Source organism: Anolis sagrei, chromosome 2 (assembly GCF_037176765.1).
Source record: "Anolis sagrei isolate rAnoSag1 chromosome 2, rAnoSag1.mat, whole genome shotgun sequence".
Classification (NCBI taxonomy): Eukaryota; Metazoa; Chordata; class Lepidosauria; order Squamata; family Dactyloidae; genus Anolis; species Anolis sagrei.
This window is the reverse complement of record NC_090022.1, coordinates 163,140,552-163,165,601: the sequence shown is the minus strand read 5'-3', so window position 1 is coordinate 163,165,601 and position 25,050 is coordinate 163,140,552. Positions and strand designations below refer to the sequence as shown.

Here is a 25,050-nt window from a genome sequence, read left to right as displayed (position 1 = left end):
TAGGACACAATGGAACAATGGCTTCAAACTACAAGAGAGGAGATTCCATCTGAACATGAGGAAGAACTTCCTGACTGGGAGAGCCGTTCAGCAGTGGAACTCTCTGCCCCGGAGCGTGGTGGAGGCTCCTTCTTTGGAAGCTTTTAAACAGAGGCTGGATGGCCATCTGTCAGGGGTGCTTTGAATGCAATTTTCCTGCTTCTTGGCAGAGTTGGACTGGATGGCCTATGAGGTCTCTTCCAATTCTATGATTGGGAACTGTTTCCTGTTCAAATCAAAACATCTGAGCAAACGTTGAAGCCCAAAACGTTTGGGACTTTCCTAGTAACAAATTATTTCTTATTTATTTACAGCTTTTATATTCCGCCCTTCTCACCCCGCAGGGGACTCAGGGTGGATTACAGTGTACACATATATGTCGAACCTTCAATGCCAATTTTTGACATACAAACATATACAGACATACACAGAGGCTATTTAACTTTTTCCAGCCACCAGGGGAGCTGTCGCTTTCATCGTCTATCTGCGACGCTGATGAAGCACTTCCGCATTCCCCGCATGCTTCCCCGCTGGAATGTTTTGCTGGAGTCTTCTTTATGGCCTCATAAATCAGTTAATTTAGCCTCCCCACACTTTAAGGTGGTACCTTATTTTCCCACTTGACAGATGCATCTGTCTTTCGGGTTGCAAAGGTCGACAACAGGCTATACAATTGGTTGGAAACCCACTCCAACCCGGTCAGAGTGATCTTAATGCAGCTGACACTCAGCCAGCTGCGCCACAATCCCAATAACATCTTTTAAACACATGAGACATGTTGTTTCTTTTGTGGAGTCCACTGGATCTCCTCAGTTTTTGTTTTCTGTTTAAAAGGGGATACTGTGTTGTGCTTTTCTCATCCAGATGCTCTCTCCAGGAATCTCTTAAATCCTCCATGTTTAACATCTCCATTACTCCATGTTTAACATCTAGTACAGTGGTTCTCAACCTGGGGTCCCCAGATGTTTTTGGCCTACAATTCCCAGAAATCCCAGCCAGTTTTCCAGCTGTTAGGATTTCTGGGAGTTGAAGGCCAAAAACATCTGGGGATCCCAGGTTGAGAACCATTGATCTAGTATTTAATTTACCATAGAGTCACATTGGAGGACTAAAAACATCTTAGGGGACATTTTAATCAAATTCACAAATAATTAAATCCACAAATGCCAAATTCACAAATGGGGGGACACGGGGATGGATGGACTGTAGAGTGAAATTCACAAGCACCACTACATATGAATCTATTAAGCTTCTAATCTTAAATGTCAAATCCCCTCTAGGGCTGCTAGTTCTGAATGGCAGTGGCTAATCAAAATGTCATGTTTGGTGGTTCAGAGCTTCCCGCCTGAGCTTCCTACATCAGACTCTCTACATATTATCTGGTGCACTACCACTGAGCTATGGGCTTGACAATCTCTCCTTCATATGTTGGATTAGGAAACAAATCAGAAAGGTGGGAGATGCCTTGTACTCTTCCCAAGCAACCCAGTGTTGTTGGGAAAATGAAGGTGAATCTACAGTTAAAGCAGCGCCTTGAGGTAATTATACTAGTGAGAAAATACCACAAGAATAAAGTACTAAAATTCTTTGTTTATGGTCAAGATCTCAGGCTTCTCTACAAGTCAAATGTCTCAGGATGTGGTCATTTCCATTGATGTGTTTATCAATATTCAAATGGCATTTCTCTTATGCCAGTGTATTTTCTTGAAATGCTCCATTAAGCACCTCTCTTCAAAAAACCACGTTCAACCTGGCAGTGATCCAACCAAAGGGTTTGCAAAGCTCAGCAGTTCTGAGTGCTGTGAAAGAACATCTTCCAGAGCTGGATATGTTTAGCTTGCAGAACAGAAAGTTGAAAGGAGACACGATAGCCATGTATAAATATGTGAAAGGATGTCACAAGGAGGGAGCAAGCTTGTTTTTTTGCTGTACTGGAGACTAGGACTTGGAGCAATGGGTTCAAATTACAGGAAAGGATATTCCATCTGAACATCAGGAAGAACTTCCTGACTAAGAGCTGTTCAGTGGAACTCTCTACCTTGGAGCGCACTGGAGGCTCCTTCTTTGGAAGCTTTTAAACAGAGGTTGGATGGCCATCAGTCAGGAGTATTTTTAATGTGCTTTTCCTGCATGGCAAGGGATTTGACTAGATGGCTCATGCAGTCTCCTCCAACTCTATGATTCATATAATGCATCAAGAACAAGCAACTGGTGAGACTCCATGTTCTTGCCGTAAGTATTTCTATCTCAACTGCTTCTCTCTCAACTGCTACAGTTTCAAAAAAACAAAACAAAACATGAACAGATTCCTATGCACATTGCACATACCTTATTTGTAGTGATATATATTAGGGCTGGGCAACCACGGAAAAAATTGTTTCTAAACTCGATTCGTTTTTAGGAGGTTTTTGCGTTTCGATTTTTAAAAGAATTCCGAAATTTTTCTTTAAAAAGTTTGAAATTTACAAAATTTCGGAAATTGCAAAACAATTACGAAACAATTTCGAAACAATAATGAATCGATTCGTTAATGGCGGACGCGACCACGCAATACGCTAAAAAAACCTCCATATGGGACAGGGGGAACTTCTGAAGCTTCCCTCTCCCTCTGTTGTTGACTGTTGGTGTGATAATTATATATTTTTTTCACTGATTAAACAAACAACAACTATAAAACTTGCCCCAGACATGCGGAAATAATAACGAAACGATTTCGAAACGATTTCGAAACAATTACAAAACAATTACGAAACGAATTGAAAAATTCGTTTCGATTTTTAGTTGCTCCTGAATGGTTCAAAATTGCTTCGTTATAAAAAAAAACGAATTAATAACGAATTACGAAATTAACGAACGAAACCGCCCAGCCCTAATATATATATATATATATATGAGAGAAAGAACAATAACAATATTAAAATGAATAATTTTAACCAACATAAACTTACCAGTATTTCTATGGGAAATGGGGGCCTGCTTTTGGCTGATGAGGTAGTCAAGTTAAATAGGGTTGTTGTGTGCCTTCAAACTGTTTCAGACTTAGGGCAACTGTAAGTCTAAAGTTTAAGACAGGTCCAGATAAATGACCCTGGAGGCCGTATCCAACCCACAGGCCTTAGTTTGGGGACCCCTACTCTAGTTCTTATCTCTTGAGTAATTCTTGATATTCCTTCAAAAATGTAAATATGGACTGAAGCAGAACAAAGAAGGAAAGTGGAATTGAGCATTTCCATGGGAAAGTTGTGGTTTCCTCTGTGATGGAGGAGGTGTTTGTTTACCTTCTGGTCGAGCTATCTATTTGGTTTCTCACTCAGACTGCTTCAGCGCTAGCCCTGTCCACATAAGCGCTCCACATGTTGTTTCTGGATTCCTTCTGTGCACTGTCCCTGCACTGATCGGCTTCAACAGACTTCATGGATTTCTCCAGAATTTCCTTTGAGTTATTTCATATGCTGTTTCCAGCTTTGTAGACTGTGGGTGTCTATAAAACACCAAAAAGAAAAATGGGTTCCCCTGAAACTGTGGAGACCAAAATCCACTGATTGTGGTAATATGAAAATAACTAAATTAACTCAATGTATATATTACAAATACACATATTAAAAAAACTGCCACATTCACATTAAGTAGAAACAATTGGTTCTTCTCTTGATATGTGTATTTGTAATATATACATTGTGTCTATAAAACACACCTCATGTTTTGTAGACACTCTGACCCTGCCCTGTGTAGAAGAGACCTGTTAGTTTTGTCTCAGCTCTCCAATCTGCCTGGATCATGTTGATTTGACATCCTACCCTTTGAGGTTATAGCCACCTACTGTTATCTAGTGTCTTCAGCAAATTTGATAAGAATGCCCCCTATCAACTCACCTCACAAGGAAGTCAAACAGAGACAATTACAGTCAATAACATTCTTTAATTCAATCAGTTAAAGAAGGTGCTGCATCTATAAACTTTTATTATGGAAAAAAATTGTAATTAACACATGCGTATTACACCCCGCTCGGAGAGTGGCACTTGGGGAGGGAGGGGTAGTGCCGAGGGCTGACTGGGACAGGGGAAAGGGGGCTGGAGGAGCTGGCCCATCACATCACAGCAGCTGGTTCTGTTCGTTGGGGAAAGGGGATCGCCAACAGGGAAGACAGAAACAAGCAATATGAAATGAAGGCTGGTTCTCAGAGGGAGCTGCTTTTGTAAGCATCAGCTACCTACTGTGTGTGAAACTGTAAGCGGCAATGCAAGGGGGCAGAAAGAAGAGATGGGGAAAGTTAGCAGTGGTGGGCAGGGCTCCCACGAGCCCCACCGAGAGGCGGTTTGATTGCAATCTCTGTAAACATCTTTTGTTCACATTTCTGAAGCTGGATGCATACAGTTTGATCGATTTCTCTTCCTGTCTCAGTTTGTTTGCTGGTGGCAGCAAAGGCATCAGTTTAAGGCACTTCCCTTAATTCGGCTGCAGGGTTATGAGTTCTTTTTTTTTTTTTTGCTTTCAAAACCAAACCAGTAGCAATGAACAGCTTCATACAGAGCAGAAGGGCACAGAAAGAGCCAAGGAACGAAGCTGGGGGACTGCTGCTTTGGGAGCAATAGGCTGGCATTGGTTGGAAAAGACATGTATTGTTGGGCCTGAGGCTGCAGGTGGCAGGGCAAAAACAGGGACTCTCTCTCTCCCTGCACTATCTTAACATCAGAATATGAAAACCTTAGCTGTTCAAATTAGAGCTCCCAGCCTATAACCATGCTGGCTAGGGGCTTATGGAAATTGTAGCGGAAATAACTAGCTTTTCAAGATCTGCCTAACTTTCACAATGGCCCCCAAACAAAATGTGGTGCCTCTGTGAAGTAGACATTGCATCTATGTTAAAAACATTCAGGATGATCCGGAGAAGTTGTTATTGACACTCTTCCCTTTTAAGGACTTTCTAGGGTCAGTGCTGGAGACAAAAGATGGGGGAAATTGGCCTCGACAATAGGAAGCAACAGTAATGGAAGACATTACCAATCACTCCCCAAGATGTTGGGAGAGGCACTTAGATCCCCAAACTTTGGGCTATTTTACTATTACTTGCACTGGCTGAGTGACCCAGAGAACCAAAAGTCCTCCTGAGTAAGCATTTTGCTTCTCAGTAGTCTCCTATCAAGATTCAATCTGGTGCCAAGTGGGCCAGTTTTATTGATCAAACGAAAGCAGAGCTAGACTGACCACTGAAAGCTGCAGTATCAATGGGCAACCATGATACCACTGAAATGGTTACACTTGTTTGTCCGTTTTCTCCTATGTAAAACAAAAACAACACAACCCTGTGCACACCTTTGGAAAACCACAGGGCCCAAAGCAATGTTCAAATATACTTTTTGTAATTAAGCTAAACTCGAAATGCAAGACTCAGCCTTTTCTGACTCAAACTATATGTGAGAAAGGTCACATAATTCTCATGATTTCAGTTGACATCTGCACTTAATAAAATTAGGAGAGGAGGCCTCCTCAATTATGAGAGCAAAGGGGCTGGGTGGTTGAAAGGTGCTGGGACCTGCCCTATTGACTTGCTGTGCCCCATAGGGGCTTCTGTCCTCAGCTAGAAGTGAGGTTGATGAGGAGAAAGGGGGCTGGGAGGAGGAGGAGGAGAGCCATGCTTGCTCCAGCTTCCAGGCCACCAGATGCAGCAGCCCTGCGACATGTCAGCAGGTGTTTCGCCAGCAGGCATCCTGTGAAGGTGGCAAGTCCCAAATGAACAGGGAGGAGGAACTCAAGTATCATCTTTGCTGCTGAAAAACACTGACCTCTTTAGGCACTTTACAATTTGAGCAAAAGGATGGCGGGATGTGTTGGGTGGAATGGGTCTGTACCGGATGTTTCTGAGCAGCTCCTTCAGAAAGCAAGGGAATGAGGAAGAAGGGACACAGACCCCCCGTTCACCCACCAACACAGACACACACACATCACCTCGGAGCCCTCGGCACTCCCCTCCACTGGGCTTCCCATCTCTGCTCTGAGGAAGGAATTGGTGGGGACAGGGGAAGAGGGAAGCCAATGATATTTTTTTTGCATTTTTTTGAAATATATGTATTTTTTTTGTTATTTTCAAACCTTTTAACATTTTTTTCTTCTTTTTTAAATTTTTTTAATTCACATAACACAATAAGCCATTCCAATGGAGAAAGCCGAAGAAAGTTCAGGCAAAAATGATAAAACAGTTTGGATTTTTCTTTTTTTTTCTTTTTTTCCCCTTATTTTTTTTAAACTTTTTTTTTGATGTGAAGCAATATTGACAGTTATAACATATGGCTACCTGCATTCTGCTAGACACGGAAGAAACCTCAGAAAGAACAAAAACAGACAAAGAACTACCCTTTATTTTCAAGTGCGGGGAGGGGCGGTGTAGGAAAGGGTTTGGGGGGGGGAACTGGGGGAACAGACTCAAAGACACAAAGGGAGCAATGGGGTGGGAGAGAGAGGCGAGGAGTACAGGGGATGAGGAGAAAAGCACACCAAATTCCATTAGTACTATATATATATATATACTGTACTGTACTCATATATATACTGCGTTTCTTAACCAAGGAAGAAACTTGTTCAAAGGGGCAGGGGTGGGACGCAGTCAGGGAAGCTGCAGTTTCATGGATCTCGAGGGGTTTGCTGCCGAGCGAGAGACGTGGGTTTGGAGTTGATGGGGGAGTATGCGTCGATGTGCAGGGAGGAGAAGAAAAGGAAAGAAAGAGTGCCATTGCAGGGGTCTAGTGAAGAAAGGCCAGGGATACCCAGCTGCTGTTCTAAAGGGAGACAGAGAGAGAAGGAGCAAGCGAGGGTGCAACTAATGCTCCATATCAAGGAGGGCTTGAGGATTGTTTCCAGCCTATGGGTGGCAGCTAATGGCCAAACAGGGGAAGCTCCAGCCAAGGGACGAGCCCCCCTCCCCTGCATATGTGGAGGTGGAGGGAGGACAAGAAGGGTCTCAACAGGTTTTTAAGATAAAGCCCCAGTAAAACGGTCCACCTCAAAATGAAATCATTGCTCAGGTAAATCTATCCTCTTCCTGGGACACTGATGGGAGTCACAAGCTGTTTACTTGTTTGGATGCCTCAGAACCCAACTAAGTACCACCTGGGAGAGAATAGAGCTGAGGAACCTTGGCTCTATAGAGCTGAGGAACCTTGGCCCAGCATGGGCTCCATGCAAGATGGAGAAGCCCAAGTATAGAAGGTCTTTTGAGGGGGGAGGGGGGGTTCCCGCAGTCTTAGGTATTGCTGCTTTGATGGCAAGCCTCTTTCACCTTCCCTGTTGTGCTGCCAGCCCTATCTTTTGAGTATGTGTGTGTGCAGGGGGAGCAGTATCCAAGCCATTGGGGACTAGGCACCACTGCCTTCACCCACAGTATCAACATCCCCTTCTTGCTGGTCAAGCCTAGACTTTTTATTGCGTTTCCCCTGTATAGAGCACATGAATTATAATGAGGAGAGGGTAAGGATTCCTGTACGCTCCCGCTTCCCCTCCCCTGGCAGAGCACATTGTCCATCTGTTCCAGCGAAAGATGGGTTTACAAAGGCACTATGTCAGCTGGCCAGTTAAGCATGGTGAGAGTAAGGCAAAATCATCCATCTTGGTCCTTCCCTGAAGTGAGAAATATCTCCAGCCAACCTTCCATGCTCTGTGAGGTTGGGTGGGGTCTGCACTTCTGCTTTGCACCCCCTCTCCCATGGGGCAGTCCTACAAGGATGAAAGGGAGGCGGGAGGAAGGCCTCTTTTCACCACATTGGGAAGGTTGTGAGAAAGGGACTCGCAGGGGTTGCCAACCGCTCGCTCGGGAAGGGGAATGGGAGGCACTCAATGGAGGGGGTGCTGGTGAGATCACAAGTTGGCTCCTCGGTCCAAAGAGAAGTCCTTGAGAGACACAGAAAGAGAGAGACAGGAAAGGAGGGAGGGGGAGAGAGAAATTAGTCTGGCATATAAGCAAGGGGAACAGAAATGAAGGCCAAACCCAAACTGTTTTGCTTAACTTTCTTTGGGAGAAGACAGGGCAGAAAGGCAAAACAGAAGAGGGTGTGTGGTGGCAGTGATGGAGGGCGAGGATGGGGCGAAAGAAGCCAGAGAAAGACACGGCCCTGTTGAGGGTGGTCTTCGCTTGGCCTTTCCCCACTTTGTGGTGGCAACCTCACCATCCGCCCATCTCGCTCGGCAACTTGGGAAGATCCATGAAAAGCTGCCGGATGCTGCTGGTGCGTTTAGACTGCAAAGCCCGCTGCCCCTTTCAGCTAAACATAAAGAAGGGATAATGTGTGTTTCCTAAAATGTGCTTTATGATAACAATTAATTGGTTCATAAACTATGTATAATAGAGAATTTAATGTACTTTATAGTGTAAGAAGCACCAGGTTTTGTATTTTTAAACTTTTTTTCTTTTATGATTTTTAAAGTTTTTTTCTTGTCCTTTTCTTTACTTTTAGTGTTGCAGTTTTCTTCAATGTTTTTTAACCTGATACAGTGTTTTTTTTTTACAATTTTATTTTTGCATGTGAAAAACTTTTGCCTTCAGCCCTCCCATAAAACGACATAACTAATGAGGAAGAGGGAAAAAACAAAAAACCAAACCCCGATCATTATCAATCTTTTAAAAAAGGATTTAAAAAACAAACAAGAAAAAAGAAAAATAAACAAATGAAAAAATAAACAGAAAAAGTTTTTCCCCATACTTACAAAGGTTGGGTTTTCTTTTGTCCCTACTTATTTAGAGTCCCTGGGAACAGAGGACTTTGCAACAAAAATAGATTTTTTCTCTTCTTCTTAACAATCTTTAACATACAAAGATATTAAAACTATGCACTCCATTGCACTTGGCTCAATGCAAACAAAATTGGTTCGTTTAAACCCCCTAATATATATTTTGTTTTTTAAAAATCCCCTCCCCCTTTTAAACACACATTTCTGTGTATCTTCCTTTCTGCTGCCCATACCTTCCAGCCCCCCAAATTTAAAGTCCTCCAGGTTGACCTTTGCTCAGACCCAAACCAGGGGGCATGTCAGTGGATGGCACGCATGTCCCATTCACCGCATGCAGCTGCTACCCAACTGTCATACTTTTAGCAGATGCCAGGAATTAAATGTGTGCTTAGGCACTGTTGGGATTTGGAGTTTCTTTTTCAGAATTAAGGAAGAACAAGCTTCTACTCCTGCAATTTTTAAGTGCTGCCTATCTGTTGTCATCTGTGCTTGCCGTTCTAGAAATGCCTAGCCCGTCACCTATTTGGATCTCACACACGCACAGAAGGAGATTGCTGTTGTCTTTGCTTCTGAAGCAGAGACACTATTTTGCGTAAGATTGGACATGTGAAATGAGATGCTTAAAGTAATTAAGCAGGGGAATTTGACGGAATTATTATTATTTAAATAATGTAATAATGTAATAACTAAATACCGTTGACTGTGGTAAAATTTCTCCTCATTACGACTGTAAAAATACACTCAGGAATAGTTTACTCCTGACAGTCACAGAGACTTGAATGCATTTCTTAAAAGAATGTGGACAGTTGTTGTCAGCGAGGAAGAGCACCTTTCTCAATCTGAGAAAGAACCCAAAAAGCTTGTATGAAGAAAGAAAGTAAAATGAAAACCATACAGCCTCTCAAATAAATGCTGCTGCATGTGTCTTTCCGTACTGGGTAATACTGAAATGATGCTCAGCTTGAGCATACCTCAAGGTTGACTCTGCCCCATGTTGCCAAGCCAATTACGGGTGGTTGCTCCTTTGCAGAAAAGGAAAAGCTGAAGAACTAGCTGAGATGTTATGGGAGATGCCTGTTTTTTAAAGATCACCAAGGTAGGAAGAGTTTGAATTCCTAGGCGGAGTTTCTCCATAGTTTGGTGCTCTTGAAGAAACAGATACTTATTTCAGGTTTGAAAATAAGCCACCTTCCAACTATTCACAATAGGGCAGTGGTTCTCAACCTGGGGGTCCCCAGATATTTTGGCTTTTCAACCCTAGGTAATTTTCAACGGTAAGCAAACAGTATTTGCCCCCCCCCCCCAACCAATCACTGATATATATTTTCTGTTCATCGTGGGAGTTCTGTGTGCCATATTTGGTTCAATTCCATCATTGGTGGAGTTCAGAATGCTCTTTGATTGTAGGTGAACTATACATCCCCGTAACTACAACTCGGATATGTCAAGGTCTATTTTTCCCCCAAGAGCGCCTCAAGAGTGCCCCTGGGCAAAATCAACTATATTGCAAGTGCTTACTTTGCGTAATGGGTTGAGCCACCCCTGCTTTCAACTCCCAGATATCCTAGCAGCTGGGATTTCTGGGAGTTGTAGGTCAAAACACCTAGGGACCTACAGGTTGAGAACCACTGCAATAGGGAAAGAGACGGCCCTTCAATTCTAGCTGCTGTTTTAACTTTCTGCTTATGTCACAGATCTGAACTTGATGCTCAGTCTTCAGAAATAGGCAGCAGTATTTCTCAAAGAAGAATTTCTCACCATAGTATGGATTTGAAAAGAAGACTGGCCAATCAGAGGAGACATGAAAAGTATGTGTAGAAATCTGGTCAATCAGAGGAGACATGAAAAGTATGTGTAGTTCACGGGAAGTGAAATGACTATCTCAGTATAATTATTATGTTGGAGAAGGATTGTCTTTCTACTGCCTGAGCTGCTTTGTCTCTGGCAGGTTGTCTTATGCTTCTGAGTGGGCTGAGATACTTAGAGAGGGCTGTTGGTGGGATGAAAGCAGCAGAGCACCAGTTGTGGAAACCATTAAATCAGATTTCCACTCTTAATAGGCAGCAGTAGAGTTGGCACATGCCAACAATGGAAGCACCAGGCAGGTGGCTCTGTTTTACAGCCGCCAATTAAGGCGGCTGAACAAAACATCTACCCTGGCATTTTATATAGGCTTCTCACACCCTGATCATATCTCCCAAGTGAACCCTCTCCTTCACACAACAGCTGTCCTGCAGCTGTGCAGGGTTAGGTTTTGTGACTCCTCCATGAGTAAGCCTCTGATAAGTGCATCGACTCTAAAGCCACAGGTTTTATGTGTATATGTGTGCATACATGTGTGTGCATGAGATCCAGGTTGTTTCTCAGACATCTGGAAGGCAGGAACAGAAGGATAAGCATGGGACCTACAATGGGCAAAGTAGGCAGGGAGATCTGCAGGCCTTGGACCTCCCTCCCTTGACCCTGTTTCTCCATGTAGAATCATTGCACTAAGACAAGGGTGCAGATACCTGGTTTTCATCTGCAGCTTCTGGATTGTTTGCTCCAGAAGTTCTAGAAGATGTCTCATGTGTAAGCTGGGGGTCACTGTGATAGATAGCAGAAGGTTTTCTGGAGGTTCTCTAGATCAATTGATTTTCCCTCACAGTCATTTGGGAGGCAACTCCAGGCATCGCAAGCCAGGAACCCAAATGCAATTGCTCTGGACAGATTGCACGGTAACCCGTTCCCTGCAGCATCCACCTGGCCCATTCCAAATCAGACAATCCCTAACCCCAACCCCTAACGCCCACCCCCTCCATCCTGGTACAGAATCTCACCTATACTGTACTAAATATACGATGTGGAGTTGCGCCATAACAACTAGCAACCTCCCTTGTGCAAAGGCGGACACCTTTAAACAGGAAAAATGGGATGGAGGGTGGGAGGTGAATCCCAAGGAATTTGGCAAAGCTCCTGTCCCCAAAGCTCAGTGTGGGGCAAGGAGAAAGAGAGGGGTCTCTTTCACAGACCTTTGGAAAAAGAAATAAAGATGATCTTATCATGGACGCAAGATAGAGAGGGACACTTGTTCTCCTCACTTTTGTTGTTCTTGTAAGTCTGAGAAAGGGAAAAGAGGAAAGTGCGTGGAGCTGTATGATTGACTCTGGTGCATGTGTGTGCATGTCTGTGCACATGCATGTCAGCATGCAGTGTACAGACAATAATATCAAACCCTCACTTCCAGAAAGCCTCCACTATTTTTAACTCTATACCATTCATTTTGTTGCGCTGAAGTTTGTTGAGAGTGTTCATGTGCAGTAAGCTTTGGGAGCTTTGCTTTTTTGCTTGTCTTAAACAAAAACAACCACTAAAACTCCCTTGTACTTAATTTCTTTGCTGTCATTACCTGTATGCAGAGGAAGACAAAGGAAATGCTACAATTAAAGGAGGAAAAGAACAAAGTGGAGAAAAGGGATCAGGAAGAGCATCAAACCATAATAACAACAGACACCAAAAACCTCAAAAGGAAAAGGCTGGTACCCAGGGGAAAGAAATGCAGCCTGCCCAGCCCAGCCCAAATAGGGAACTCTGCAGAAACGTGCCTGACTGTGCCAGCTACCCCGGCCCCAGCGGTCTGCCTGGGGTATCAGTGCATCAGTACGGCCTCTTTGCTTTCAGGCCAACGTATTCATTGATCTTTAAAAAAAAACAACAAAACAAAACAAAACAAAATTAGTCATTACACCAATCTCCAGTGGGTCTCAGAAATTATGGCAAGAGAAATAATCAATCATGCTTTCCAGTCTATTGAGGCTTGACTTCATAAATGTCTGCCTCTTTAGTTTAATGGGGTGAAGGAACAAGGCTGGAAGTGATTTCCACATAATGTGCAAAAATACTTTTTTTGTGTCTGAAATACACAGGAAAGGCTCACCCAGAGCAAGGAATACCAGGAAGTTCTAGGAACCAAGATGGGGAGGATGAGGCACCAGTTGCCTCATGAGACAAAGAGAGCGAGGGCAAGGGATGGGGAGCAGGGAGAGAAATGGAGAGATTGGGTGGGGGACTGGGAGAGAATGCAACAGGAAAGGCCCTTCCCTTGTTCTGGAATGGAATGCTGTCTGGGCATCTGGTAGTCAGGAACGTTTCTGCATTTGCTTTTTGAACTAATGGAGACACAGCGTTAATCCAGTTAATGAGGAATTTACTGCATAAAGGAACTTATGTTTGGTGGGAGACGTTTGTGCTACGAAGGCCAACCAAATATTACAGTTCTCTTAGTGTTCTAATCAAAACCATTTCCAATTCCGGACCAGTGCAATATGCTGGATTGGTTTTCTGAAATCATTTGAACGCATGGATGGAATTTAGGAGAAATTTGATCTGCTTGCTGTAACCCTCATCCTATTTTGCAGGAGTTTAAAAAAGCAACTAGAAGCACAATTGTCCTCTAGCCCCAACTAGGCAAATGCTTCTATTTACTCTTTGCATGCTAAGAAACCTCCTTGGACTCAGGCCAGGCAAGTGAGATTCTAGAGAACATCGTCCTTTTTCATTCCCAACAAACATAATCCCTAGCAAACCCTGGTGCAGTTTGGGGGCTTGAGGCTGGTTGGTGTGAATACTTTTCCTTCCCCATGATGAAACAAAGAGAAATCCCTTTTGTTGTTGTTTTTAAAAACCATTGCTTGAATGGTCGAGAGCTATTATAACAGAGGGTTACGTGACGTCTGTCGGCGTTGATGGGATTCCTTGCAGAAGACAAGACTCTTCTATGCAAATGCAAAACCTGCTTTGGATCGGGGAGGTCCAATGTGATTTTTTTAAGCTTCTCATCTGTAGTGTTACCCAACGTCTCTTACATTTCCTTGAAGAGGAGCAGCTCAGTGAAGATATGGGTTAAGGACTGAAGATTCTGATTCGCAGGGCTTGAGTGAAAAATTATTATTATTATCATCACTATCACCACCATCTTTATTATTATTATTTTTCTTCACTTGAAGATCCCGTCAGAGGAACCAAGACTAGAACAGAAGAAGACACAAAAAGGAGGCAGAATTAAAATGGAGAGTTAACATTTTTCATTTTCCTTTGTTTGAATACTGATACCCACACCCATTCTTCTCTTCACTCTTTCAGACATGCTTGACTCTATGGCATTTGCTTCCAGAAACCATAGAGGGCACTCCCACCCTTGGCTCTGCCTTGTCCCTTTTTCTAGTCCCAACCCATGATTCCCATCCATCTAGCTCTGCAATATTGATGCCACTTCACTCTCTCATGTTATTACAACCCACCACTGAGGTTTCTCAAAGCTGGTTCGCCCAAGTTTTGGATTAGGCATACTCTGTAAGAAGAAAAAACCAATACCAGCTAGCTTTACAGGTGTGTGCTAATGAATGCCCCCAATTTTCTCACTTTCACATAATACATTTCATAATACATTTCTAAACAATTGTTGGAAAACATGCTGCTACTACCAAAAACAGCAATCTCATATTGGGTTTGTCCCCTTCTATTTCCATCCTGTTCAGTAAAATGTTTGCAACCATACAATGGCTAGCAATGTTTTTCCTTGCCTCCTGTTTATTTATTTTTGTTTTTGTTTTGTTTTTGCATTTTGAACTGCCTCTGACAGATGATGTCCAAGAGGCTCAAGGCAGATTGAGTGCAAGAGATGAGGCAACGATGACATGATGCTGCCATTTTCAGGGTATTCCTGTGTTTATCATAGAAATATAGAATCATAGAGTTGGAAGAGACTTCATGGGCCATCCAGTCCAACCTTTTTCCAAGAAGCAGGAAAATTGCATTCAAAGTACCCCCGACAGATGGCATATCAATTTGTGCATGCCCCCTCCCGTTTTATCCCTTACAACAACATTTCTCAACCTGAGGGTTGGGACAACGGGGAGGGGGGTCTCGAGGGGATGTCAGAGGGGTCGCCAAACACCATCAGGAAACGCAGTATTTTCTGTTGGTCACGGGGATTCTCTGTGAGAAATTTGGCCCAGTTCTATCATTGGCGGGGTTCAGAATGCTCTTTGATTGTAGGTGAACCATAAATCCCAGCAACGACAACTCCCAAATGTCAAGGTCTATTTTCCCCAAACTCCACCAGTGTTCACAATTGGGCATATTGAGTATTTGTGCCAAGTTTGGTCCAGATCCATCATTGTTTGAGTCCACAGTGCTCTCTAGATGTAGCTGAACTACAACTCCAAAACTCAAAGTCAATGCCCACCAAACCATTCCAATATTTTCTGTTGGTCCTGGGAGTTCTGTGTGCCAAGTTTGGTTCAATTCCATCGTTGGTGGAGTTCAGAATGCTCTTTGATTGTAGGTAAACTATAAATCCCAGAAACTACAACTCCCAAATGACAAAATCAATCCCCTCCTCCAACCCCACCAGCATTCAAATTTGGGCATATCGGGTATTTGTGCCAAATTTGGTCCAGTGAATGATAATACATCCTGCATATCAGATGTTTACATTACAGTTATGAAGCAGCAATGAAAATAATTTTATGGTTGGGGATCACCACAAGATGAGGAACTGTATGAAGGGGTCGTGGCATTAGGAAGGTTGACTTACAACAACCCTATCCGGTTGATCAGGCTGAGAGAGAGCGGGGGGGGGGGGGGGGGGGGAGAGAAGGAGAAGGAGAAAGGAAAATGAATGAAATAATAGGTGCTGCCCTATAACTTGGAGCCTTAATGAGCATTTGAATCCATGTTATATCTAAACCTCTTTTCGGCAATATTGCACAGGAGCTGGGCTTTCTGCCACGGCTAGCATTTGTGCTAGAATTAGATAAGGAGGCTTTCCCCTTAGTAGCCATATCTGACATAATTCCTCCTTCTTTCTTCTGCTTATTGTGGGCTTCTTGCAGCCATTCCCAAGGCTCCACCAACATTTGTGGAAAACACAACACTAAATGCAATTACCAAAAATTATGGAAAACTATCTGCAACAACCATGGTTCAGCCAGGTTTTTGTATGGTTAAATCTCCACTTGACATGTTTTGATTTAAGAATGGAGATGCGAGTGAACTGAAGAGAGTATTTTGCTTAATGACATGGTGGTCTAATGCAGGGGTCCTCAGACTTTTTAAACAGAGGGCCAGGTCACAGTCTTTCAAACTGTTGGAGGGCTGGATTATTAATTACACAAAGCATTAATGAATTCCTATGCACACTGCACATATCTTATTTGTAGTGCAAAAAAACCCCCACTTTAAAACAATACAATAATTAAAATGAAGAACAATTTAAACAAATATAAACTTATTTCAGTGGGAAGTGTGGGCCTGCCTTTGGCTGATGAGATAGGATTGTTGTTGTTGTCATTGTTGTGTGCTTTCAAGTCATTTCAGACTTAGGTTGAACCTGAGCGAGGGCCGGGTAAATGACTTTGGAGGGCCGTATCCGGTCCCCGGGCCTTAGTTTGAGGACTCCTGGTGTAATGAATGTCCTTTTCGGTTCACTTATTTCTCCATTCTTGGACCCAGGGCAAGTTGCACTCACACTTTCCAAATCTAGTTCTTTCTCTTGTTTCCTGGAACTGAGCACAGCAGATGCATTCCTAAGCCCTCAAGCACACAAGTCCCCTCCTGGTCCATTTTCTTACAGAAATACCCAATCTGCTGCTTTTTCTCTCTGACACCCCCTCCTCTCCAAAGGATAGGCCTGGCGCAGTCACAAAAAAGTGAAGGTAAAAATGCTTCCCCTACTTAACCCAGGAAGGAGAGGAGACAGACTCAAGCCAGTTTTCAAGCAGTGCAATTCAAGCGGGAAATACCTCCATGGTGGTTTTCTAATCTATACGCTACAGCCTGAATAGCATCTGGAAGTGAAAAATTCATTCTAAACGGAAAAGTTGGTAATAAGACATACAGGCACTACACAGATTGCAATCTGTTCCCTCACCTACCTCGCCAAGGAAGACAGGGAAAGAAGCCACACTGTAGCTAGAATTGCCCTTTTGCAAAGTTTGGTTTATTTTTTTGTCGTGTCAGGAGCGACTTGAGAAACCGCAAGTCGCTTCTGGCATGAGAGAACTGGCCGTCTGCAAGGACGTTGCCCAGGGGATGCCCGGATGTTTTGATGTTTGACCATTCTTGTGGGAGGCTTCTCTCATGGACATTGCCCAGGGGATGCCCTGATGTTTTGATGTTTGACCATCCTTGTGGGAGGCTTCTCTCATGGACATTGCCCAGGGGATGCCCAGATGTTTTGATGTTTGACCATCCTTGTGGGAGGCTTCTCTCATGGACATTGCCTAGGGGATGTCCAGATGTTTTGATGTTTGACCATCCTTGTGGGAGGCTTCTCTCATGGACATTGCCCAGGGGATGCCCAGATGTTTTGATGTTTGGCCATCCTTGTGGGAGGCTTCTCTCATGTCCCCGCATGGAGAGCTGGAGCAGATAGAGGGAGCTCATCCGCACTCTCCCTGGATTCGAACCTCTGCTGTCAGTCTTCAGTCCTACCGGCACAGGGGTTTAACCCATTGTGCCACCGGGCACTCCTTTGCAAAGTCGTTATGTGAGAGCACACTGGAGGCCTGGTATGGCAAGGAAAGGGGAGAGCAGCTTCAAATAATATTGTGCAGAAGCATGCACTACAAATGGCCACAAGGGGGAACTATGCTACAACTATTGCAGAAGGCTGGAATATGCACCTATTTTTCCAGCTTTCGCATCATTGCCAAATACTTTCCTTGTTTTAATCTGGCAATATGAAAAGTGTTTGCTTCACTTAGTGTGCCGTACCTTTCTACATCTATTCAGGAAGCAGCTTCCTGGGGAAAAGGATCGACCTAAACTAGGAACCCCATGGCCTAGACTCAAACGTGGAAGAGAAAGTTGTTGCATTCTCAGGGCACCAGTACGAACATATTGACTCACCCATCTACCCATCCAAATCTTTCAACAGACATGTAACACGGCAGCTTACAGGGATACTGTTCTGTCCTCAACCTACAGACTTCATCATTTTTTGAACTGAAATCCTTAATGGAAGCAACAACCATTGGAAAAGGTCCTACTTGGATAGTATTTAAGATAAATGGGGAAATACGCCCGTTAGGAACAGGGGGATGTAAAGGAGAGAACAAAACATGAAGGGTGTGTAATTATGACATGCAGTGGAGCAAATTTTCCAGGTTCCGATCATCAGCAAATCCAGCTCAAGTCAGAAAAAAAAAATCCCCTTCCCAGTAATTTGGGTACAATTTCTTTTTTTCATAAACAATTCCCATGGATGCCGAATTACAATTTTAATATTGTTGTTGTTTCCAGTTGTTGTTTTTTTTTCTCTTCACATATCCTCTCTGCATTTTGGCCACTCCATGCTCCTTTCATAAAATAAGGTGCCAGCTCTTACACTCGAGTGAATCCCTGCCAACCAACCAGATTGCTAACCATTTCTCATTGTCGCAGACCCCAGCCAATCAAGTGTAAATTCATCTGTAGGCTAAATCCTCCAACTGGCTGAAGTTTGCAGTGACGCTAAGCTTTCTAAGCCAGTCACAAGGTGCTGGCCAAATGACAGCATCAGAAGAAAACCTGGTATCTGCTGGTGCTGTTTTTGTTGGGAGGGGGAATCTATAAAATTACAGATTTGGAAACAATCAATCAAACAAAAACACACACAAAAACAACAGCACCATACTTATTGGCTGTCCCTGCTCTGCAATTGGCTTGAACTTGATGCTCTGTGCCTTGAAAACCAATCAGAATGCTGTGCCTCAGTAACAAGCCGGTCAGGAGTTATCACTCCACTACAATATCATCCACTGAGGAATGAATCCATCTCCAGATGTCCCTTCATGTCATTGCATCTCTCAGATGCCTTGAACAAGCCCTACTGTCACATGACTGCTGCATTTCTGGAAATTCCCATTTCTGACAGTGCATTAGAGCTGCAGCTGACGTTGCTTCAATCATTCTGGAATAACATGAGACTACAACAGCATCAGGACAAACCACAGTCTTGAAACAGATGAGGCATGCCCAGTAGGATCTGCCCTGGCAGTGTGATGAACATGATGGCTGAGATAAGACACACAATGCTGGGCCTATTTATCGTCCCACATCAACAGAGAAATAGCCTCTAGGACTCTCAAAAACCTCAACTTCCCCAGCTATGCTTACTGAAACAGATGGGAATTGTAGTCCAAAATATTTAGGGGTACCAGGAATGGAAAGATGGTTGAAAAGGTTCAAAGCACATCCTTTCTCCCATTTGGAAAGAGGGGGTTTCTTCCAATCAGCCTAGCTATACAAGTGCAACAAATATCTGTAACATTCAAAAGTGTAAATGGCAAGAGGTATATTAATACATTTTTCCATTTCAATCCCATCCCTAGAGGTTAAGTCCATGGACGACTAAATATTACTTAATTACTCTCAGGAGGCACCAATTCTAAAAAGTAGGATCTATACCTCCTGAGGGTCAACAACAAAATCTTCCCCCTCTTCCTCATCCATTTTCACATTTTCCCCACTTCAGTGATAATGCTGAAGGCTACAAGGGGCCCTTCCACACAGCCATTATCTGATGTGGACTCAGATAACCCAGTTCAAAGCGGATGTTGTGGGATTTTCTGCCTTGATATTCTGGGATATAGGGCTGTGTGGAAGGGACTAAGGACTCACTAAAGGTAAAGGCTTCCCCCTGACATTAAGTCTAGTCGTGTCCGACTCTGGGGTGTGGTGCTCATCTCCATTTCTAAGCCGAAGAGCTGGTGTTGTCCGTAGAACCTCCAAGGTCCTGTGGCCTGCATGACTGCATAGAGTGCCGTTACCTTCCCACTGGAGCGGTATCTATTGATCTACTCACATTTGAATGTTCTTGAACTGCTAGGTTGGCAGAAGCTGGGCCTAACAGCGGAAGCTCATGCTGCTCCCCGGATTCGAACCTGCAACCTTTCGGTCAACAAGCTCAACAGCTCAGTGGTTTAATCCACTGGGGCACTGGGGGCTCCTAAGGACTCACTAGTGTTCCCTAAACCTAGCAGATGCTCTGTGCCTTGAAAACCTATCAAAATGCTATGTCTCAGTAAAAGCTGGTCAGGAGTTATCACTCCACTACAATATCACCAACTGAGAAATGAAATCCATCTCCAGATGTCCCTTCATGTCATTGCATCTCTCAGATGTCTTGAACAAGCCCTACAGCCACAACACTGCTCCTTTCACGCTATCAAGTTATAGTACTATGATTTCACTTTAATTGTCATGGCTTCATTCTATAGAATTTCTTGGGTTTGTAATTTGGGCACAGTCACCAAAGGAGCATCCTGGTTTAAGATTTCAAAGCCTTCTCTTCTAAAGAGCCAAATCCCAGAATTTGGCTGAAACCATGGGAGTTAAAATGGAGCCATAATGCTATAATTGCAATGTGTCATAGGGCTTCATACCTGCATAATGTGTGATATGGTGAAAGCTGCACAGGGCTGGGTAGGAACACATTCCTCTACATTGAATTTAACTGCTTCAGAAATGTGAAGTAAATTTCCTCTGATCAAAACTCCAGAAGAACTTACACAGTGTGGGTCCCCAGGTGTTTTGGCCCAAAACTCTCAGAAATCCCCACCAGTTTATCAGCTGTTAGGATTTCTGGGAGTTGAAGGTCAAAACATCTGGGGGGGACACAGGTTGAGAACCACTGATTTACAGGGAAGCCAAATGAGTTTCAGTCAGGGCTTACAGCTCTTCCATTCCCTGTTCACAACTAGTGAACTGATGGAAGCACTTTGATGATGTTCAAGGTGGATGCTGGTTCTCATTCAAGGGCAGGGGGAATTTAAGGAGGCCTACTACTGAAGTGGTGAAATATCTTTTATTCCCCTTGTAGTACATTCATAAATGGGAAAGATCTGCTTCCAAATGGAATTATCACCATGACACACTTCTCCCCCCCCCCCCCCCCAAACTTGAATATCTCATCAGAGGAAAGTATAGAAGCTGTTCCCTTTGTCCCACTGTTGACTTGGAGGATGGGTCTTTCAAAAGTCCACAGTTTTTTTTGTCCCTCTCCCACAGAAAGGTTGTTCCTTTGACTCTTCCACTCAATCCACTGAAGCACACCACTGCCTCCAATCCATTACTGATCAGAGTTATATGTGCAAGCACAATATCCCAACTGTTGTTGAACACAAGATGCACACATTATGGGAGGAGTTACTGAATAATTTCTTTCCCAATGTTCAGAAAAGCCCACATGCTAGCAAAACCAAGGGTTACACTAGTGTATGCCATCCACAAAATGCCACTTTCGCTTTCCTGAGTGTCAAGATTCATAAGAAAGGGCTTTCTCTTGGACCTACTCCCTTCAAAGACATGTTTGATGGGGACCTTCTTTTGGCTACTACCGAGAACTTCCTCCCCGAAAAAGACTTTCTCCTCTCCGTCTACCAGAAGGCAAAGGTCTTTATATTCAGATGGACTTAGGGAGACTGTAAGTCTAAAGTACAGGGTAGTGGCTAGGTAAATGACATCAGAGGGCTACATCCGGCCTGCGGACCTTAGTTTGGGGACCCCTGGCTTTGGCTGCCATGCAAGGGTTACTGAATGAGGCTCATACTATGTTTTTAAACTCAGCCCTTGCTTTAGAATGATAGTTTTTAAAACAGTTTAAAAATGGTTTTCAACCATATTCTGTTTCAATTCACATTGTAAGTTACCTAGATGATGAACTAGGAGAATGGCGGGATAAGCTAGCTAGATCAATTTATTCCAAGCTTTTTCCTCAGACAAATCATTGGAAGAGTGCCATGATAAGTCAAGAATATTTCAATAAGGCTAGAAAAAATTCTCAGTGGGTTTTCACACATTCCTATCAACTGCCAACACTGCAAAAATCTGTGATGATGCATCTAATGGTAGAGCTGGTCATTTCCTGTGGCTCCTTAGAACAGATAGGTCCCAACTTATTCCATATTTGCCAAATGCATAAATCAAATGTGGAGCTGAGACTCTAATTTTCAATGTTTAAGGAGGCATATTGGTGAGTGAAGCTATTATCTCACCAGTCTTTTTTCACTGTGTTGCTGTAGAATATTGTGGGGCAAGGTGTGAGGAAGGCATGGCCTTGCTTCTCTCCCTTGCCTAGTATTCATACAACAGTTAGATTTCCTCTCCTGCATCAAGATGTGCATGAGGCAGATATATGCATGAATATATGTGGCTGAACTGATTGGTTTTTCTTTTATCCTACTTCATGCAATCAGCAAGTTGTCCCCATGATGACAAATAATAGCATTTCACAAAGAAGAAGGTTTGATTTTGCAGTTTGATACAGTATAGATGCCATAGCTGCTGGAGACCAATGTGTCATTGTGCCATGTGTCACTTTTTACCAGATCCTAATTAAGAGATATGGATGAAACTAGAAAACTGGAAAGATAATGTCAACTGGGGCAGCATACAGGGAGCATACAACTCCCATGTTACGCCAGCTTCACTGGCTGCCAGTTTGCTACTGGGCACATTTCAAAGTGCTGGCTTTGGCCTATAAAGCCCTAAATGGCCCCGGAGCAATTTACCTGTCCAAACGTATCTCCCCCTATGAACCACTGCCGAGATAAAGATCCTCCGGAGAGGCTCTGCCCTCCGTCCCACCATTGTCACAAGCACAATTGGTGGGGACCAGAGATAGGGCCTTCTCGGTGATTGCCCCCCAGCTATGGAACTCTCTTCCTGGTGAGATCAGATCGGCCCCCTCTCTCCTGTCCTTCAGAAGGATGGTAAAAACTTGGCTGTGGGACCAAGCTTTCGGGACAGTGCAATAAAGCAGCAATAGGAAACTTTACCAGGCCAATTAGACCGCATCTCCGTCTACGAACCCACGCATTCACTTCGTTCATCTGGAGAGGCCCTGCTCGTGATCCCGCCTGCATCGCAAGCGCGTTTGGTGGGGACACGAGACAGGGCCTTTTCTGTGGTGGCCCCCCAACTCTGGAACACCCTCCCCAAAGATTTTAGACAGGCCCCTACATTGGCAGTCTTCAGAAAGAACTTGAAGACCTGGCTGTTCCGACGTGCCTTCCCAGAATAGGAAATCTCCAATACCAAGTCCCAGAAGCACTTTATTAAAACTAAGATTGCTGCACACTGCACACTGCACTTACCCTATAATCCTTACATATCACCTGTCACATCAGCACTTTTAATTCTGTACCCTTTACTCTGGCCTGGCCAGTTTTATCGTGTTTTGGTGTATTGTTTATTGCTTGTTGTTTTGTTGTTTTAATATTGCTTTAATTGTTTTTGTATTGTTTGTATTGTTATGTTGTGTATTGAGGCCTGGGCCTTTGTAAGCCGCATCGAGTCCTTCGGGAGATGCTAGCGGGGTACAAATAAAGTTTAATAATAATAATAATAATAATAATAATAATTTGACACAGATGACCAAGACGGTTTTAAACAGTTTATTTTAATCTTGAGATAAATATTTTTATGTTTATGTAAGCATATAATGAATTCTTGTCCTGGCATTGAATGTTTGCATTATATATATGCTGTGCTCCGCCCTGAGTCCCCTTCGGGGTGAGAAGGGAGGAATATAAATGTTTAAAATAAATTAATTAAACAAACCAGTTAAAAACGGAGCAGAAGCAAGTTTACCTAAAGTGCCTCAAAACCTATGCCAAGTGAGCAGAGACTTAGTCAGTGCCAGGTTCTGCACACACTTTGGGTTCTAAATGAATGTTTAACAGCAGCAATAACAACAAAAGCAGTGTGGTCAGAAGTAAAGGACTGTCACACCTCACAGGAACTGCAGCTGTTCCCATGGGCAACAGCCAGAAGTCACAGCTGAGAAAGGGTAGACTGGAAGGCTCCCTCCTTGTCTTGTGTACCTCTTGCTCTTGCCCAATTCTTTTTCTTCCCTGCTTTTGTCCTTCTCCATCTGCCTGGATCCAGAGTTCTTAAAAGTCACTGGTTACTGTGGTAACATCTGCCCTCCCTTCTCCTTCTTCCTAGCAATCTACTGTACCCTAGCCAATTGGGCAGGGGACATCCGTCCCCCCACCACACAAATATACACAAAACACACATGCACATATTAAAGGAACCTTGGCAAAGCTTGAAGCCCACCTGGCAGTGTCTTGGTTGAGAAAGATTTCAATATCTCCCAACTATCTCATGCATGAGTACACCCCCTGCCCCACCTCCCCGCATCTGCTCTACTTTCCCAGAAAGGAATGGGATTTTTTAAAAACAAAATATCAAAGGAATCAAGGGGGAAAGTAGTTTCAGAGCCATAAAGAATGTGAGAAAGTGCATTAAAGGAAAGAAAAAGCAAATGAGGGAAAAGGAGCGATGGGGAGGGGGCCGAAACAGGGGGAAATGGATAACCAGAAAGGCAAAACAGAAGAGAAGAAAGCAAGAAGTAGGGAAGTTGCTGGCGGATGTGTCCCTGCTATTCCTGCGGCTGTGCTGGGCCCTGGTCCAGCCTCGCTCTGGACCATTGTTTCCCTGCCTGGCCCCCCAAGTCCAAGTTCATCTGGGTGTGACATCATGTCTGGTTGCTCTGGGAAACCAGACGGGCCAGACGTGACTATGGGATAGGAAAGGGAGCCGATCTCATTCCTGCTCTGTTCCGGCTCCTTCATTCACCACCAGGGAGCAACGGAGGCTGGGAAGGAATACGGCAGATCAAGCTGAGAGCAGGATTTTTGCAGGAACAGGGGAGAGAACAGGAATGGCACACGGAGTGGGGAAAGAGAGGCAGGACTCATTCCCTCTCTACTTTACGCAACTTTTCTGTCAGTATTATCCTTCACATCCTCCACCTTTCCATGCAGGACACAGTACTAACAGAATTAAAACAGCCTTAAATAACACAACATGCCAGCCTAGGTGATTCAAGTCCTAGAACCTCCATTGCAGGGCAGTTACGCCATTCCAGCAATAAAGGCCACTGTTTTCTAGCCAGAGAAAAGACAAGGCCCCCCTTTTTTCCCACCAGTACAACTTCCTGGGTCATGGACATCATGCTCTTTGTGTCCACCAAAATACCTCTCCGTAACTCTTCGCCTCCTATAAGAACACTTTTACCATTTCTTTCACTTTTAGTTTATTATAGAATTGACTGCTTGGAGCAGAGGATGGAATTATTGTTCCATCTATCACAAGTGAGGTTGGTGGGGACGAGGGACAGGGCCTTCTCAGTGGTGGCCCCTCGCCTGTGGAATTCACTCCCCGGGGAAATTAGGTCATCAACATCCCTCCTCTCCTTCAGAAGGAAGCTGAAAACATGGATATGGGACCAGGCTTTTGCGTAATCTGGCAGACTGACAA

The 25,050-nt window shown here is 43.8% G+C and overlaps 1 protein-coding gene across 12 annotated transcripts in view; it reads right to left on the bottom strand.

Annotated features, from left to right (window-relative positions):
- Positions 1–3,937: 3,937 nt before the first annotated feature.
- The window catches only part of NFIX (nuclear factor I X), a 316,203-nt gene continuing 295,090 nt past the window's right edge, over positions 3,938–25,050 (bottom strand). For all 12 annotated transcript variants that reach the window (XM_060763577.2, XM_060763578.2, XM_067464018.1 and 9 more), the window contains one exon: positions 3,938–13,763. In XM_060763577.2, coding sequence (XP_060619560.1) covers positions 13,749–13,763 — 15 coding nt within the window. In that variant the 3' untranslated portion in view covers positions 3,938–13,748. The remainder of the gene's footprint in view (positions 13,764–25,050) is intronic.